Raw genomic sequence first — 16,928 nt, 5'->3', positions numbered from 1 at the left:
TTTCTTCCAAAATGCAAAATTCTATTAACTTGCCTTATTGCAAGCTCACATGTGAGGGAGGAATTCCAAAAAAAGGAAGTACAATCGGAATAGTTGGCCTCGGATCTGTTATTGATCCTCACTTCAATTCGGGACCCTCTCGTTAGAGAATTCTTCATGTCAAGCAATATATTATCAAGTTGGTCAGCTGCCCGCTCCTCCTCCTCACCCTCCCTCTCCACTCCTATCTTTCCCTATTTCAGCTATGCCTTCCTGGCGCTACGTTTTATGACCGAGTGACGTTTACCTGGCGACGCCAACGTCTTACCGAGGTGCGAAAATATGGCCAACCTGACACTGACTGTCTCTCAGTCTCCCTGTCCGTCTGTATGTCTATCCGTCTGTCCATCTGTGTGCCAGCCACGTTGCCGGAAGTGGCGTCCGACTGTGTCTGTCTCCCAGCCTCGTCCGGTGCGTGCTTTGTTAGCGAAAGCAACACAACAAAAAATTGCTCTCAAGGCGCCAGTAGAGAAGCTCTTTCTTCAGTTTCGAGCTGAACTTAAAGTTGCGAACAGTGTTGTCAACTCTTCGAGGCCTAAGAAACAGTTTTAAAAGGCTAGAAATTTGCCAGATTAAAAGCTAATACAATAGTACGTTATTTTAATTCCCGCTCATTGAATAAGTGACAAATATTAATTATGACTGGTTATGAAGGCAGCTCCGATCCTATAAAACATATACATACATATGTATATTCTAGATAATTATCAACAGCAGGCTCAAAAAAAAAATTAAATCTATAAACACCAAATTTGGCGTGAGTCCCTTCTATCCGTTATTTCGTAGAAAGTGGCGCCAAAGCGCCATTTTACAATTTTTGTTGGCATTCTAAAAACTCTAGAAATGGCGGGAAAATAGCTGACTTGGCAACACTGGCTACGTACTGCGTGCTTTCGTGTCCCAAGCTCCTCTCTACTTGCTCCTAGCAGCATCTTCGGGTGCGTATGCTGGAGGGAGGGAGGGCAGGCAGGGAGGGACGGATACACACGAGAGGTGTTTGGAATTTCATTAATATTTTATTACATTTTTTTTGCTGCTGGGGACTCTTTGCTCTGTTTTGTTGAATTTATTAAAAGTGCTTGCTGTTAGTACACTTTGCTTTCAATTCATCGCCAGAAAAGATGAAAAGTGTCCAGATAGGAAACCAGGCAAGCTTTCCAGTTGTTCCTTGTTGATGCTCAACCTGATCAGTTGTGCAAACACAACTTTCCGTTGTCAAAGTCTCGCCCTCATTCCCATTCCCACCCGCATCCCCTCCAGGGTCTGACTGGCGCCTAATGAAGTCTTTGTGCTATTAACCATCCATATGGCATAACAAGTTCATGTCCATGCCAATGATAGAGACAGACAGAGATAGAAAAAGAGAGATAGGTCTATTGTAGATGGCTCAAGCTTATGCCAACATAACATGATTGAACATGATTACTGTCACACATGCCAAGCAAAAACTGACAGCAAAATGTCAGACTGTAGTCCGGTCGAGAGTCTAGAGACCAAGTTGGGAACCTATATGACTGATGACAAAAGCAAACAGACCTTGTACTTGCTCTGAAGTTATTATATTTCCACTTATTGATGCCCAAAAAATGAAAAGAAAACAGACAACTGTCAGCACACAATTTTCGATTGTCTATTTTCGTTTTTCCGACAAAACTTTGCCAACTGTGGCAGTATTGTGAACCATTTTCAAGTGAATAGTTGCCTCCCAAAACTTTCTCAAGTAATCAAAAAAAAACACCGTATGTATTGAGGGATTGCAGGGGGAATACAAGTCGAATTGAAGCAAGAGTTTAAGTAAATTATTTTTGTCAAAATAAAGCCAAAAGTAAAATAGAGGTCCTTACCAAAAAAATATATGTTTCATTCGCTTATTCTTATTATCCGCCTTGTGGCAGGACTAAAACTTTTCCGAGGCCTCAAACACTGTAGGTCTCTGTTGTTGTTGTTGCTGTTGCTGTTGTTGTTGTTGTTGCTGTTGCTGTTGCTGTTGCTGTTGCTGTTACCTTAAGAGTTTCTCTCGGCTTTTGTCTGCCATTGTGTGCTCAGACACACACAGGCACACTCGCACACCCACAATTGTACAATCTGAGCCGACAACGTGGCGTATGCGTAATTTGTGAGGCAGCACATCAAATAAATTGCAGTGCAATAAAGCACAACAGAAAGAGGGAGAGGGAATGAAAGAAAGAGGAATGGATAAAAGGACTTGGAATAATACAACAATGCGAGCATTTTCATAGGTAGAGCAATAAGTGCAAACATTTCACTTTTCAGTTGAGCTTTTTCTTCGGCTTTTCAGCTCACAGGAGGCTGACACAATTAAAGTGGGCGCAGCACAGCACTGCATTGGGTGGGCGTGGCACAGGGCATTCGCTTGTTCCGAGTGTGTGAGTTTTTCACTTTCATTGAAAGCAATGTGCACAATACTCGTAATCGTATGTAGCACACAGTTGTAGGCAGTGTAAATTTTCACAACTGACAGCAGCAGCAGCAGCAGCTTTCTCTCTCTTTCTCCATCTTCCCCTCGGCAGATTGGCACTCAAGTGGCATAATTCCCACACTTTTTCAATTACAACTCACCATCGATTCTAAATTTATGAACGAGTCTCATCAAGTCAACATTTACATACCTGCAAAGAGCCAAAAAGCATATAAAAAGTGATTAAAAATCATGAATCAAATTGTAAGATATACTTCAAAGTGCTTAAAACTAGGATAAGCAGAAGATGCAAAGCAAATCACAAACAAATTGACCAGTGTCCGGACTCTGGAGCTGGGCTTAAGAAATGAAATTCCAACGCTCAACATCATTTCCACGAAATTAAAAAATTTACGCGCAGACAATTAATCATGGGGCAGCAGCTCAGTCAAGGGGAAATCTTCTCCGATGAGCAGAACAAATGTGCAGAGCGGAGAGCGGAAAGCGGCGAGAGAGAGAGAGAGAGAGAGAAGACAAATTCCTAGGAAAATGCGCAAGATTTTCTTTTATTATCTTCTTGAAGCACAAGCAAGAGGAAAATCAAACGCGGCACGTAGCAAACGCTAATCAAATAAAAACATTAGGTAACATTTACACTTCGAAAGAGACAGAGAGAGATAGAGAGAAAGCAGGTAAGAGAATGAGGGAAGGAAAACCGGTGTAGCTCAATTTGAGACCTGTTTTCTTCATTTTTTTTGTTTTGTCGAGGCACTATTATTATTTTACGACTCTCGAATGTTTGCTCCCGCATTTTTTAGCTGGACCCAGGACACTAAGGTCCTTTCATTAGGCTCGACTGCGACGCGGACTGCGTCGAGGGTGGGCAGCGGCAATTTCTCGAGCAGGTTATACATTACGTTATACGATATGCATAAAATGCGACAGAGAAACCGTCCCGTCAGACGCACAGTGGGAAGAACAGCTAAAATAGCAACTTTTAATTCAAGTTTTCTTATATGCTGCTTTTTGATTAGTTTTGTTTTCTATTTTTTTTTTCCTATATTCCTGCAGTGTTCCTTCTTTTTTTTTCTGCGACTTTTTGTAATCTATTTTTGAAAGAATTGTTTAGCTTCGATGTTGGTACCATGCTTTAAGAAAAATGTAATTTTAATTCGAGTTGACATTAAAAAAAACAAAAAACTCGTACATAGAAAAAGATATTTATTAGAAGCAGATATTCTAGTGGGTTACCCACTGTGCGTCAGACGGTGCGTCAGGCAGTCAAAGGACCCGTCGGTGCCTGTCTCAATCTTTCTGCCTGTAACTTGATGCGTCGTCCTGCGTGCCGCGTCCATTGTAAGTTGATATGCTGAAAATGTGCTTAAAATGTGGTGTGTATGTATATATGTGTGTGTGTTGTTGTTGTTGTTGTTGTTTCAACACTCCCCGCTATAAATGTATCTTGTATCTATGCAAGCGCCTAATGCACACACGCACACAGATACAAGTGAGTAGCAGATACAAAGATACTTTTCTGTTTGCTTTGCTGCATATAAAAATTGATGTTGCCATTGTCGTCGCTGTCATAATGCGTAACTATCGTAAAACTTCCATTAGCCTAACGCATTTTGAGGTTGCGCTTGCAAGCGTTAAATGCCATTTGCCAGTCTATGTATCTAAAAGATACGCGTTTCGGTAATCACTGGGGGAAATAGCTATTAGATACCTATACATATAATCCAATATGTACTTTACTCCATCTGCCTTATTCTTATCACTTGATCACTACAGGAAACCACTTCCTCCTCCTCAAGTGCCCATATAAGACATATTCCTCGATGTTTTTCGCATGTATCTCAACATGAAAACTACTTAAACTGTCTTCGGCCATAAAAGAGCCAATATAACTAACTGAAAACATACACACTCACATCCTACGAATCTCATATTTGATATTTGTCTGTCTTTGGCTGTTTCTCCCCCTCTCTCTCTCTTTAAGTCTCTACTATGCTGTACAGCTGCGACATTGTTTCCACTCAACGCACACATTTTTAATGCTAGAGCTACAAACAAGCCTAGACCATTTTCCATTTTCCTGCCTGCTCTATCTGTCTCTTCTCTCTCCCCTCTCTATGACTCTTGTTCGTAGTGTGTGCGCCTATTTCGCTGCCTATTTGTTTTGGTCTCAAATGTATCTTAAATTTTATTTTATTGTTTTCTTTCGTCTCATTTCTCGTTTCTTGTGTCTTTGGCTTTGTTAGGCATCCTCCACGTCTGCATTTCTCCATCTATCCGCTGTTTTTCTCATAAAAATGAAAATGATTTTCACTGATTTCATGTTCTCCTTCTCTCTCTCTCTCTCTCTGTTGTCAACGTGACTGCGTTGGATTTCCTTTCTGATAAGCCTATGGAATGTGCTTGTTGTTGTCGTTGTTCCGTTGTCGCTGTTATTGTTGTTGTTGTTGTTATTATTGTTGTTCTGTTTTTGCTATTTTTATCGCCTGCCTCTAATGATGAAATGTCCAAGCAGCGGGACTGGGCACAGTTGGTCCTTCTGCTCCGTTTATCCTGAGAACACACAGCGCCAAATTTTATTAGTGACCGCATTTTGTTTGCCTTTTTAGTGGACCAACAGCTGTCGGCCCTGTCTCTTATCTGTTGCCTAATTTGGTCCTCTAAGCCGCTTTAAGGTGCCCAGATTTCGGCGCATTAAAAGTGTTTTTCCTGCTCTTCCCCTTCAACTTTTTATCTCATTCCTTCTCGTCTTTTATTATTTGCTGAGTTTATTACAACACCGGCTGCCCACTGTGCATATATCTGAGTAAATATATATGATATATCGGTCAAAAGTTTGTGCACTCCCTCTCTCTCTCTCTCTCTCTCTCTCTCTATCTACTTCTCTGTCTGTTTCTCTTGCTCTCTTGATGTCATTGAGAACTTCCGTCGCATCGTTGATAATGGAAATCTTTCAGAGCTCAGTCTTCTGAACAGAGTGCCTTTCAAGTGGCATACATTATGGATTTGAGTATTTATAGCAAGTTCTGATATTTTATTAGAGATAGCCGCTGTAATGACAGGGAAATGTGGTGGTGGTTGGAGTCCGAGAGATCAAGCCGTAGATCTATGTGAAAGACCTCCCCGAAAGATCATCTCATTTAAAGCCATCTCTCATCAGATCACAACTGCTGAGGAGTACCGAATTCAGCATAAATACCATAAAAACACATTCGTGCTGCACTGAAATCTGTCATTACGTTTAGTGTTTACCACTTCTGGAAAACCCCGCACTTTTTATGGCCTGTCTAGGAGCATTTCAAGTTACAACTGTAGTTTAGTTTCAGTTTCTGTTTCAGTTTCGGTTTGAGTTTGAGTTTGAGTTTCAGTTGCAGCTTCAGTTGGAGGTCAGGGCAATTCTGCCGTCCTCCGGGAGGAATACGTCACATAATGCAATTAAAATAAGAAATGCTGAGCGCTCGTAAAACCCAAGAAATAACTCAGATGTAGCGAGAGGTTGAATGGATGGGGATGGGGCTGGAGAGGGGTGGGTGTTGAAACAAATTTGCATTCAGTTGTGAAACATTCTATAAAAAATAATAAATTTAATGTTCGACAATAAAAAAGGCAAACATTCGCATATTTTTATGAGTTTTGCGTGCTTTAGCGTCTTGCTCCTTCGCTTTGGGAGTGAGAATTGGGGAATGGGGACTTTGGGCTGTGGATTGTGGGTTGAGAATTGATGGGGAGGGAATTCTGAGCAATTGCTGCTGCAATTACAGTAAACAATCATCAGTCAGGCATTCAGTAAGCCCAGACAATGTGTACAAGTCATAAAATAAAATGCTATGCTACTTGCTATACTTGTCGTACAATGTCCGGACTCCGGAACATGTGGTGACTAATGCCTCAGAGATTGTGGCATGCAGAAGCTGTCACAACTTTTGGAGCTATCCCTATCAGCATAAGCATGAAAATTTAGGAATAACCACATCCGTTCTCTGATAGAAAAACAACAAAAAAACAACAAGTCCCAACGGATAACCCACAGTCTCCGACCCAAGGTGGAAACACAAAAATCAATTTTCAATACGTAAAGTCAGCATAAATTTTGAATACAAATACAAGTATAAATTCGAATATCGAATATCGAAAGTCGAATACCCAAAGCGAACCGTTGTCTCTGTCCCTGACTTTGACTAATAAAATTAGAGGCTGTGCGGCCTAAGCGGCTTTTCCCCAAAACAAAAATCAAATTATAATATGAACGAGCATCCTTTTTTTTCCCCCGTGTTATTGTTCGTTGAATGGGTTTGTTGCCTAACGAGAGACCTCTTCAATGAGGCGTAGCACACACAAAATGAAATGATACGAAACGAAACGAAAGGAAAATGTTGAAAAGAATTCAGATCTGTTCTCTGGGCTAATCCCAAATGACAAAGCGACATTAACGACCCATCAGCTGGCAATGCAACTGCAACAGCAACTGCAACTCGAACTTATGGAAATAGTCGGAGATAGAGTCTCCGTCTCCGTCGAATTCGGAGCACGTAGAAACACCTTTTGCTAGCAGGTCACAAACAGATCAGATCAGATCAGTTCGGGTCAGGTCAATTTCAACGTAACTAACAAATTTTCGGTGCTAATTTATCTCTCTATCTATTTTTCTCTCTTTCTGTCCCTCAGTCCCTGCTCTCGAGTATTGCTCATTTGCGGTTGCCCAGCGCAGCATTATCATTGTAGGCTCCAGGACCTTAGAAACTCACCTTGTAACCCTCCGCCGTGTGCCAGGTTGAGTGTGTGGGATTAAGGGGCTTTTGTCTGTCTGTGAGTGTGTCCTTTTTTCCCAGTCCTTCTTTTGTGTGTTGCAAAAATTGTTGTAGATGAAAAAAAGGGCGTTCAATTCGACCTCCTGCTGTTTACATGTTATTTTCCCAGCATTCTCTCCCTCTTCCTCGCCCTCTCCCTCTCTCTCTCTCTCTCTTTCTTTATGTTTGTCTGCGTTTGCCTCTGACATTTTGAATATCCCGTCTATGTCGCTGTCAATTTTTTTCTGCTACCTTTTTTACTCCTTTTTGGCCTGCTACAAATCGCTTTGATTTACATAATTCTGCGCACAATTCGACGCATAGTTTTGCATATTTTTCGTATTGTTGTTGTTGTTGTTGTTGGGTGTTTGCATATTTTTGACAGCTGTCAGGAAGTAATAAGTTGGAATTTCACTCGGCGGCGCCTAGTCAGAGTTTCTGTCATTGACAGTTTCCGCAGCTCTCGAACAAAACCAACGACGACGACGACGACGATGACAAAAAAAAAAAGATGCGAAAATCGCTGCAGACATTTTACAAATGTAGCTGCCATTGATTTTCACCCTGAGCTGTGAGGGGGTGAGGATAGGGGAGTTATGAATGTAAAACTGACAATTGTTAAATATTTTACTGCCCTATAACAGGCACTAATATGACAGCTGTGCTTATGGCGTCATTAAAGGTCTAGCGCCATCTCACCATCGAGGTTGATTCTAAGGATTAGTCGATGAGCAGCTTACCGGCAAGTGAGGATTAGACTCTCAGGCAGCAGGAGTAAGCCACTTTCAGCCAGAGAGATCACTTCGAGGAGTCGATAAGCAGGTTTTAAAATTTAAATAATAGAATAGAACCGAATATTACACTGGCGACACAGAAATTAAGTTTTTTTAAAATAGTTATCTTTATATGGAAAAATATGAATTATTATGATTATACCCGTTCCTTAAAAAATAAGTAAAAGGGTGTATAGTGTTCGTTGGAATGTATGTAACAGGGAGAAGGTGTCATCTCCGACCCTATAAAGTGTATATATTCTTGATCAGAAGAGTCGATGTAGCCATGTCCGTCTGTCTGTCCGGGTGAGCGCCTAGATCTCAGAGACTTTAAGAGATAGAGATACCAAATTTTCATACCTAATTCCACCAGTACATTTCAATTTAACTATAAATTTTTAAATATGATTTTTTTTTATTATTTAATATATTTACTTAATTTTATTTTATTTTTATTTTATAGTTTATGTGGTTATGTCAATTATGTTGGACAATAAAGAAATAGAATTGAATTACAATAACTTATCAACCTCATTAGTTAAATATACATAGCTATGCGATTATTTGAGTTTTAAATCCATACATTTGTACAGCGATACATTTGTTAATATCATTATATGCAACTATGCGTAACTGTATTTAATTTTTCTTCAGCAATCACACAATGAAATTTTTAAATATAAAAAAAAAGAATGTAGAAATTCAAAGACTCTTCGAATATTGGCAACAATTGGAGGCAAGTGGCAAGTTGGTAGCCATAACACTACATCAAGCTCAAACTTATTAAAACAAGCAATGCCACAAAGAAGAAGAAGAAGTGGAATGGCTAAACAAATCTGAATTCAATCCAAGAAATGACCGCACCCGCCAACAATAATTACCACACCAATCTAAACATCACAACAAAATTGTGCTGTGTTTAAACAAATCAAGAAAGATTGCTTTATGTGGGAGTAACTAGCAGATACCCTGCAATTCAAAAACATAAGATTTGCATTGAACTTTAGATTATAATCAGTGCAATCTGTCATTGATAAATTTAAAAAAGAAATTTAAGAAAAAATAGTTTTTATCTTGTTCACTGGATACAGGGTATCGTAAGAGGCGAATAAATTTGAATTTGACAAGTGTTGAACGCATAAAAATGGAATGAAAATCCGAAAATAGAAATAGATTTTGCAAAGTAAGAAAAATAAACAAGGCAAGCTGAGCACTCGAAGTGGCCACTGGGGCTAAAACCACACGGCCTGCAATTATAATGTGGATGGGGGGTATTTTGTGGGGGAGCGGCCTCATTAGCTGCTTGGATCGGGGAGCATTGGGGCTCTGTAAGGTCATAAAGTAATCAGGCGCGGCATAAACAAATAAATTTTTTGCGCTGCTGGAAAAATCTGTGTGAGAAAATTTTATTCATATACGCATTAGTGTTGGTGTGAGTGTGACTATGTGTGTGTGTGTGTGTGTGTTTCGGTTAGCGATTACTATTCGATTGGAGGTTGAAACGACCTTGTTGGATTTCAATTTCCAAATGTGTTGCGTGTTTCTTCGATTATTTTTTTGGCATTATGATTGACATTGGCGGCCATCTGGCCAAGAGGGGAGCGGTTATTGCCGACCTGGTAAGAGACAATCTGGCCAAAAGTGGCCAAGTTAATTTGGCTAATTGGAACTGTTTAAAAAAAACAGCACATCGCAAGTGATGCAAATCAGAAGCCATAAATATAAATATAAATATACAAATTTGTAATATTTTCTTTTTTTTTGCCCAATTTTCGTTGTTGTTTTGCAAAATTTTCACACATCAACAGCTGCCAGAAAGTAGAGAATTTTCCTCATTTTCCATTCTCTGTGGATTTTTATGCCAACATAAAAAAAAATCAACCGAAAGAAGCCGCAAAAGAAGGCGCAAAATTTTCGCTCAGAATTTTTATGACAAGTTGCGGGATGAGGAGCCGATGAGAAGGCCGAGAGGGAGAAATGGGGTAGGTAAAGAAGTAGGGATTGTGTGTTGTGTTGCCTTTTGCCAGCTGCCCACTGAAGTGGTGCAAAATTTACGAGCCGCGCCCCCAACCACCAAACCACCCACACCCACACCAACAACCATTCCCTCAATTCCCCTATATACCATTCCATTTTATTGAATTTTATTTCTTTCGCCAAAAGTGAAGTGCCGAAAGTCGTCATTGTTGTTGTTGTTGTTGTTGCTGTGGTGGTTGTTGTTGTTGTAGCAGTAGCTGTTTTGTAATTTATTGTTTGCAGTTACGAAATTTATTTCTGTGTTTTTGTTGTAAATTTACAATTTTGTTTTGCGGGCTTTTCGACTCAGCTTTGCAGCAGGTATCCCAACTTTTATGTATGAATACAGAATAGAAAGCTTTCTACTTTTCTCCTTTATTTCTTTCTTTCTTTCTTTGAATCGTTCCCTTTTTCTTATCCCTTCCTCTTTCCTATGGGTTTTTCGTCAGAGGCTTCAATTGTTCAGCAATTGTTTTTATAACACCAACAAACAGGGGGAACGGAGGAAAGAGGAAATGCCAGAAATAAAGTTATGTAAATGCCACATATATATCAACATGTATACGTATGTGTGTGTGTGTGTGTGTGTAAGCATGGCCAAAAGTTCGAATGTCAGAAGTCGGAAATAATAAAAATTGAAGCGGAAGATTGTTCTTACATTTGTGGCCAGCAAAGAGGATGTGAATACGTATGTGAATAAAAATAGTTATACTATGAAATCTCTTCATAAACAAAGCAAAAAGGGACAACATTTGGCAACAAGATAAATAGTGTTGGTAAAGGATTTTCGAGAGTCGGGAGTATTGGGTTTAGGTAGACGCTGGGTTTTATGTGACAGGCAGCGGCTTAAATTTAATTTGCCGCAGCGACAAACTGGGAAAAACGCAGTGAAAAGCGGCAAAAAGTAAAGACAGAGAGTCGGGGTAAATACTTTGAAATGCAGGCAGAGCAAACAAACCCTAAGGACAACCGACAAGGAGACAAAGATAAAGAGAGAGACAGAGACAGAGACAGAGAGATGGCAATTGTAACCAAACTCCACTTGAAATTCGGCTCGAGAGTTTTTCGAGGTTTTTCGAGGTTTTCCTCATGTACTCGGTTATGCCACCGCAGCCGCAGGCATCGCATTCGGAATTCTTTAATATGCGACTGGGAGATTGAGGGAAAATTGCTTGGGGATGATGGGCTGAGGGGAAGGGGGCGCCAGTTGGACAACTCATAATTCGCAGGCTCTATTTCTTTTGTTGCTGCAGACGCTTTTATATTTTATTAATAAGACAAATAATGAAAAACCCGCTCGGCAAATGCGCTCACCCGGAAAAATTATGTTGAAAGACCAAGAGACAGAGGTTCCCCATCCCAATTTCAAACCCAATCTCAATGTCATCGTCAATCTACCCGTCGAATGTTGAATTCACTTTTCCCAGCTCAAGCTCAAGCGAGTCGACTTTTCCTCGGCATGGCTTTTCCTTAATTTGTTTAATTTATGCAAAATGTTTGCAGCTCGACGTCGGGCGATAAGCGCCGCTAATTTGTTCAAAGTTGTCGCAAGTTTTTCTCGTTCGGTTCTCTTCTTGTTGCGTTATGAAAATGCTGATGAAAATAAGCTGAAGAATTTTCATTTGCCAGCTCAGTGGCTCTGTGAAAAGTTTTCCGGTTATTGGGGAAAATGTATGCACAGCGCTTAAGTGGCTTAAAGAGGATAGCTTAGTAGCTATTATTGAATTTTCATCGAAATGAGAAACTAATTTGGTAAATAAACTTATTGAGAGATCACTGTACTTCCAACACTTATTCATTTGACAAACTATAAAAAAACACATTCGCATATTGTTTTTCATTTTTAGAAACAATTGTTTTGACAACAAATGAAAGTCAAATATTTTTAAAAATATCCAAAATGAATTTTTTTTCTTTTTAAATCTAATAACACTATATGAAATTAAAATAATTAAATTGTGAAAATTCCTTAACGAACTTAATTATTGGCATGTATTTTTGTATGTATTTTTTAGCAATATAAAATGTTCGAGTCTTAAAAACAATTACTTGAGTAACTATATATCGACTGTTTTGAATATCTCATGTATTTTAGGTATCCCTCTTCTCTCAAATTTATTAAAATATTTTTATCAAATTTTTGACTAACTGTTTTAATGATATTTTATTAGATATTTTCATAATTGACAAAAACTTATATGTTTATCACTTTAAAATATCTCTTAAAAAAAGTTATGAACTAGACATTGAAAAATGGGCCAAGTAATTCAACTTTATTTAAATTTAACTCGATTTATTGAATTTGATTAATTCAAGTAACTTTTGTTCATTAGATTGATAACATGGAATAAATTCTTTTCTATACTTTCTAAATTAATTTTTTTGAAACATGTTTATCTATTGTTTTGTCAAAACAATTACTTGACTAACTGGCAATTATAACTCAATTATATTGGAGACATTGGAGATTTTACTGATTTTTGCAAAATCTTTTTATCCTTTTTTGCAAAATCTTTTATTTTGTCAGAACACTTATTTGACGAACTGTATTTCAGTTGTTTTCTAATCTATCTTATCTATCTGAATTATATTCATAGTTTTAAGCAGATTCTACAACTACTAAGGCTTCACGGTACAATGTTCACAATTCAAGAATATCTAACATGTTCAGACATGTCAGTTTTTCGTATTAAAACATACAACTCCTAATTAACAGGAGTCTCTCCACCAATTATATTTCCAATTTCAATTCCAATTGCAACTCCTATTCCGACTTTTACTCACCTTGTCTGCCATGTGTGCGTTGCGCCGTGGAGTTCACTGTGGTATCCGGTGGACGATGGGGCAAGTGTTGATACTCGTAGTCGTAGTGTGACGACTGTTGGGCGGCAGCTGCGGCAGCGGCGGCCTGTAAATTCTGTTGGTTTTGATGCTGGAGCGTTTGGCTGTGGACACCTGCACCTGCTCCTGTTGCGGCTCCCGCTCCTGCTGCCGGTCCTAGTCCTGCTCCTGGTCCTGCGCCGGCCATGTGGCGTCCTGTCATGGGCAGGGTGCCAGGGCAGGGCAAGGGGGAGTGGGAGTGGGCGTGGGGGTGGGAGGGGCCGCCGCCCGCGTCGCGACAGTCGAGCGTGGACTCATACTCGTAGGGATTCATAGTGGTCGACTCCAATGGACATTCGTCGTCGTCGGTGTCGGTGCCACCGTCGTAGAGACTGTCCGTGTGACGGTATGCGTGGTGTTGATTCTGCTTTGAGAACTTAATTTTGGCGGCTTTTGCGGGCCTAGAAGCCGACACTCCAGACAGACAGACAGATGAAATAGAAGAGAGGAGACAGAGCGGAGCGAAGAGCGGAAAGAATTCAACTCAATCCTACTCCAGTTATTATTGTTGTTGTTATTATTCTTGTTCAACTAACAACAACAATTCTCAACACTTGAACACTGCACTTTGAATTTGACTGGACGTCAACATTTTCCACATTCAATTTTGATTTCAATTTCAATTTCAATTTCTTGTTATAAATTTTTGCAATAATTTATTTTTATTACAATATATATTTTCCTAAATTTATTTCACGCACTTCTTTTTGATGTCTTTATCACTTTTTGACTTTTCTTTCCGTGCTTCTTTTGACGATTCCTTTTTTATGTTAAGAATCGGCAGTAAAATACATAAAATGTGTGAAGGCAATTTCACAATATTTAAAATTGATTTTGGTTTGCAATTTTTGTGGCCAATTTCTTGTTGCACGAAAACAATTGAAACACACACGCGAAAGAGACAAACGCGACACAAGACGTAGAGGGAGACGGAAAAGTAGAAGAGAACACGAGTCAGGACAACAAGAAGACAGCAACTAAAACCCACACAGGTGTGAGACAAGCGGTAAATTTTTGTGTAATTTGCTTTACGTATCAGTTTCAACTTCAACTTGAACGTCGACTTCGACTTCGACTGCGACTTCGACGGTCGTTTGTTGTTTGTTGCGCGACGGCCGCGTGACGTGCGGGTCGGCTCAGATGCGAAGTGAATTCAGCGAGCGACGATTTCAAACTAACTTGCTCCGAGCAAATTTTTCTGTATGCAGGCAGATGCGAGAGCGAGAGCGCCCTAACAGCCTTCGTTCAGTTTCGCTGCCGAGCACACGAAAGAGAGCGCCTGTTGAGAGCACGGCAGAGCGCAAGTGTCGTGGGAGGGCTCTGATGCTGCGTGCATTGTTGTTGTTATACTCGTTTGACGAGTCGATTGCCGCTGAGAGCTCTCTGCGCATGACGTCGCTGCCGACGCCGCCAACGCTGGCAGCGCTGCCGCCGACAACGCTCTGCAGAAGGGGCTTAACGAAACTCTGCCGAAGAGTTTTGAAGGTTAAAAAGTGCGTTCAAGTTTGGCCAAAACATGCAGACTGCGAAGGGGAAATGTTTATCATATGCGGGTGGGGGTTGTTGTTGTCGTGCTTGCAGCCGAATTACGCGCTGTTAGCAAGACTTTCGTTAAATTTTATCTGCTTATCTGCTGCTATTGACTGTTGACTGTTAGCATTTCCCGTTAACAGTGCTGTAATAACAGCCGTTTGCCTGCGGCCATTTACATTGACACTGTTAATTTCTGCTATAATGTTGTTTTTACATATTATTCTACTGTTAATTTGCTAGTTGTATGAAAAACAGAGTGAAAAGAGATATTGTTGATTTTTAAATTGTGGCTCTATTTTGTCGAGATTTCAACTGAGGAAAAAAAATTGAAATTAAAATGAAATTAGATTTTGCACATTAGAATAAATGCAAATTTCATTACTTAATTTCAGTTAGCTGTCACCTATACATAAAACAAAAGCAAATCTCTTACAAAAAAACATCTCTCCATAAGTTGTCGCCCAAAAACGAATTAGAGACAAAAAAATTCTTCAACTTCATTAACGTTGCAGTAAAGTTTTGGTCCAAAAGCGTTCTGGACACAATGCAGCGAGAGGAACAACCGAAAACTTTGTTTAGCGTCCGAAAATGGGCAACGCAGATTCTGGAGCACAAGGAACGAAGGGATCAAGGACAAGGGCAAGGGCGCGTAGGGCGAAAAGTTTAAAATGCTGACAGTGAGGTTGTCATTTAGCTCCGCAATAGCAACAATAACAACAAAAGCAGCAACAACAATGGCGAACAGGCACAGTGTGTCTAAAACTCTGGCTAACGAAGCAACAGACAATGGACAAAAAGAAAGAAGCAGAAAATTGCGTTATAAGCAAAGTAAAGGACATTTCGCTAATGGCTTAACTTTTGAGCAGGTTTGTGGCCCGATTCCCACCCACATATAGCCACATCCGCATCCACAAGCTCATGTAGCGGAAGTTGTTGCTGAAGCTCCTTTGACAGCTATGAAGCATAAGAAGAAGAAAAAAATTGAAGAAGACGTTGCCAATATACAAACGGTCTTTTAACGGAATCTGGCAACGCTCATGCCGACGCCGCTGTCGTCACACAGTGGTCCTTTTGGGCAATTTAGCTCGGATTTAGTTAATGTGTGTCTAATTTTATTCTGACAACTAAATTTTGCAAGAAATATTTCAAAGATTGAATTTTTAATTTTTTCAACTTTTTTTTCATGTATTCTTTTCAATTCTCTATTTATTATTACATTTTTTAGTTAATTTTTTTGTGCAATTTAGTTTACTTTAGCAAAAAAGAAAACAAAATACTCTGAATCGGAATTTTACAATGATACCATTATTTTGAGGTTATTCTTGATATTGAATATACAATGTGGTCTGATGAATTCAAACTGAACATCAAGTTTAAATGTTTTCATGTATTTTTACATCACTAGATGAAAACAAAACTTCTGGATGAAAATATCAATCATATTAGATATGCCACCGGTAAAAAAATTTACACACGTCTAGAAGCCGAAATGATTCGTACAAAATTGCAAAATACATGAAATTGACTTTCATTTCATTTTGAGAAGTCCACTAAAAATTTCCAATTTAACTATATTTTGAACTAGTTGTCGGATTTGGGTGATCAAGCACTTCGTTCTGATTTCGTCACTAGCGCGAACTGCCGTCCGCAGTGATATAGCATCTAATTTTGAACACATATTTAATTTCAAAATGAAGAATTCAGATTTCAGATCTTAGAATTGTTCCACAGCTGTCCTACTTTTCACCTTTTCATCCATTTCAAGAGAAGCAAGCAAAGATCGGACAAACCACTGTGCAAAGTCGTTGCCACATGAGGCGACTCAGGCCTGAAACTGAAATTATTTGCATAGGACTTGCTTCTGCTTCTTTCTCATCATATTCTTCGTCTTTTCTTTTGCTATGCTGTCGATGAAAACTCAATTTCCTGTTGTGTTCAAAATTGTTGGGTATTTAGAAGAAGAGCGTCGAGACTAGACGAAGTGGAACGGAACTAAGCGTCGAGCAACGGGATTCGAAAGATTCCCTTGCAACTGACACATTGCAAATTGTGCCACAAAAAAGATGAGAACGAGAAACGTTCACATTTGACATTCAACTTCGACATTTAAACTGAAAGAGGTCACGCATAGTGGGCAAATTTTTGTACAATTCTCCCCTTTTATGCTATATTATTTTCGATTTGCGTATAATTTAAATTTTTATAACTTAAAATAAATTATCAGGATTTGGATATAAATAAACGAAATCGGAATGAAAATGAAATAATTCTAAAAATTTTAAAAATCTTTAGATGTAACTGATTGAATTGATTGTTTTCAATTAATAGCATGTTGCGCAATTAAATTTTTAATATTGTAGTCCGTATGAGGAAAGAGTCACTTTCTTCTTTACAAATTTAATTCATTTTCGCGAAATCTTTACAAATTTGATTTATTTTCGCGAAATCTTTATTCGCACACAGGAG

General features: G+C 39.2%; 1 protein-coding gene across 1 annotated transcript in view; it reads right to left on the bottom strand.

The window, feature by feature from the left end:
- The window catches only part of LOC117788306 (teneurin-m), a 144,802-nt gene extending 131,268 nt beyond the window's left edge, over positions 1 to 13,534 (bottom strand). The window contains exon 1 of the mRNA XM_034627037.1: positions 12,834 to 13,534. Within this exon, the coding sequence (XP_034482928.1) occupies positions 12,834 to 13,203 (370 nt within the window). The 5' untranslated portion in view covers positions 13,204 to 13,534. The remainder of the gene's footprint in view (positions 1 to 12,833) is intronic.
- Positions 13,535 to 16,928: the final 3,394 nt, after the last annotated feature.

The sequence above is a fragment of the Drosophila innubila genome (genome assembly GCF_004354385.1).
Source record: "Drosophila innubila isolate TH190305 chromosome 3L unlocalized genomic scaffold, UK_Dinn_1.0 0_D_3L, whole genome shotgun sequence".
NCBI lineage: Eukaryota > Metazoa > Arthropoda > Insecta > Diptera > Drosophilidae > Drosophila > Drosophila innubila.
This window is presented reverse-complemented; position numbering and strand designations above follow the sequence as displayed.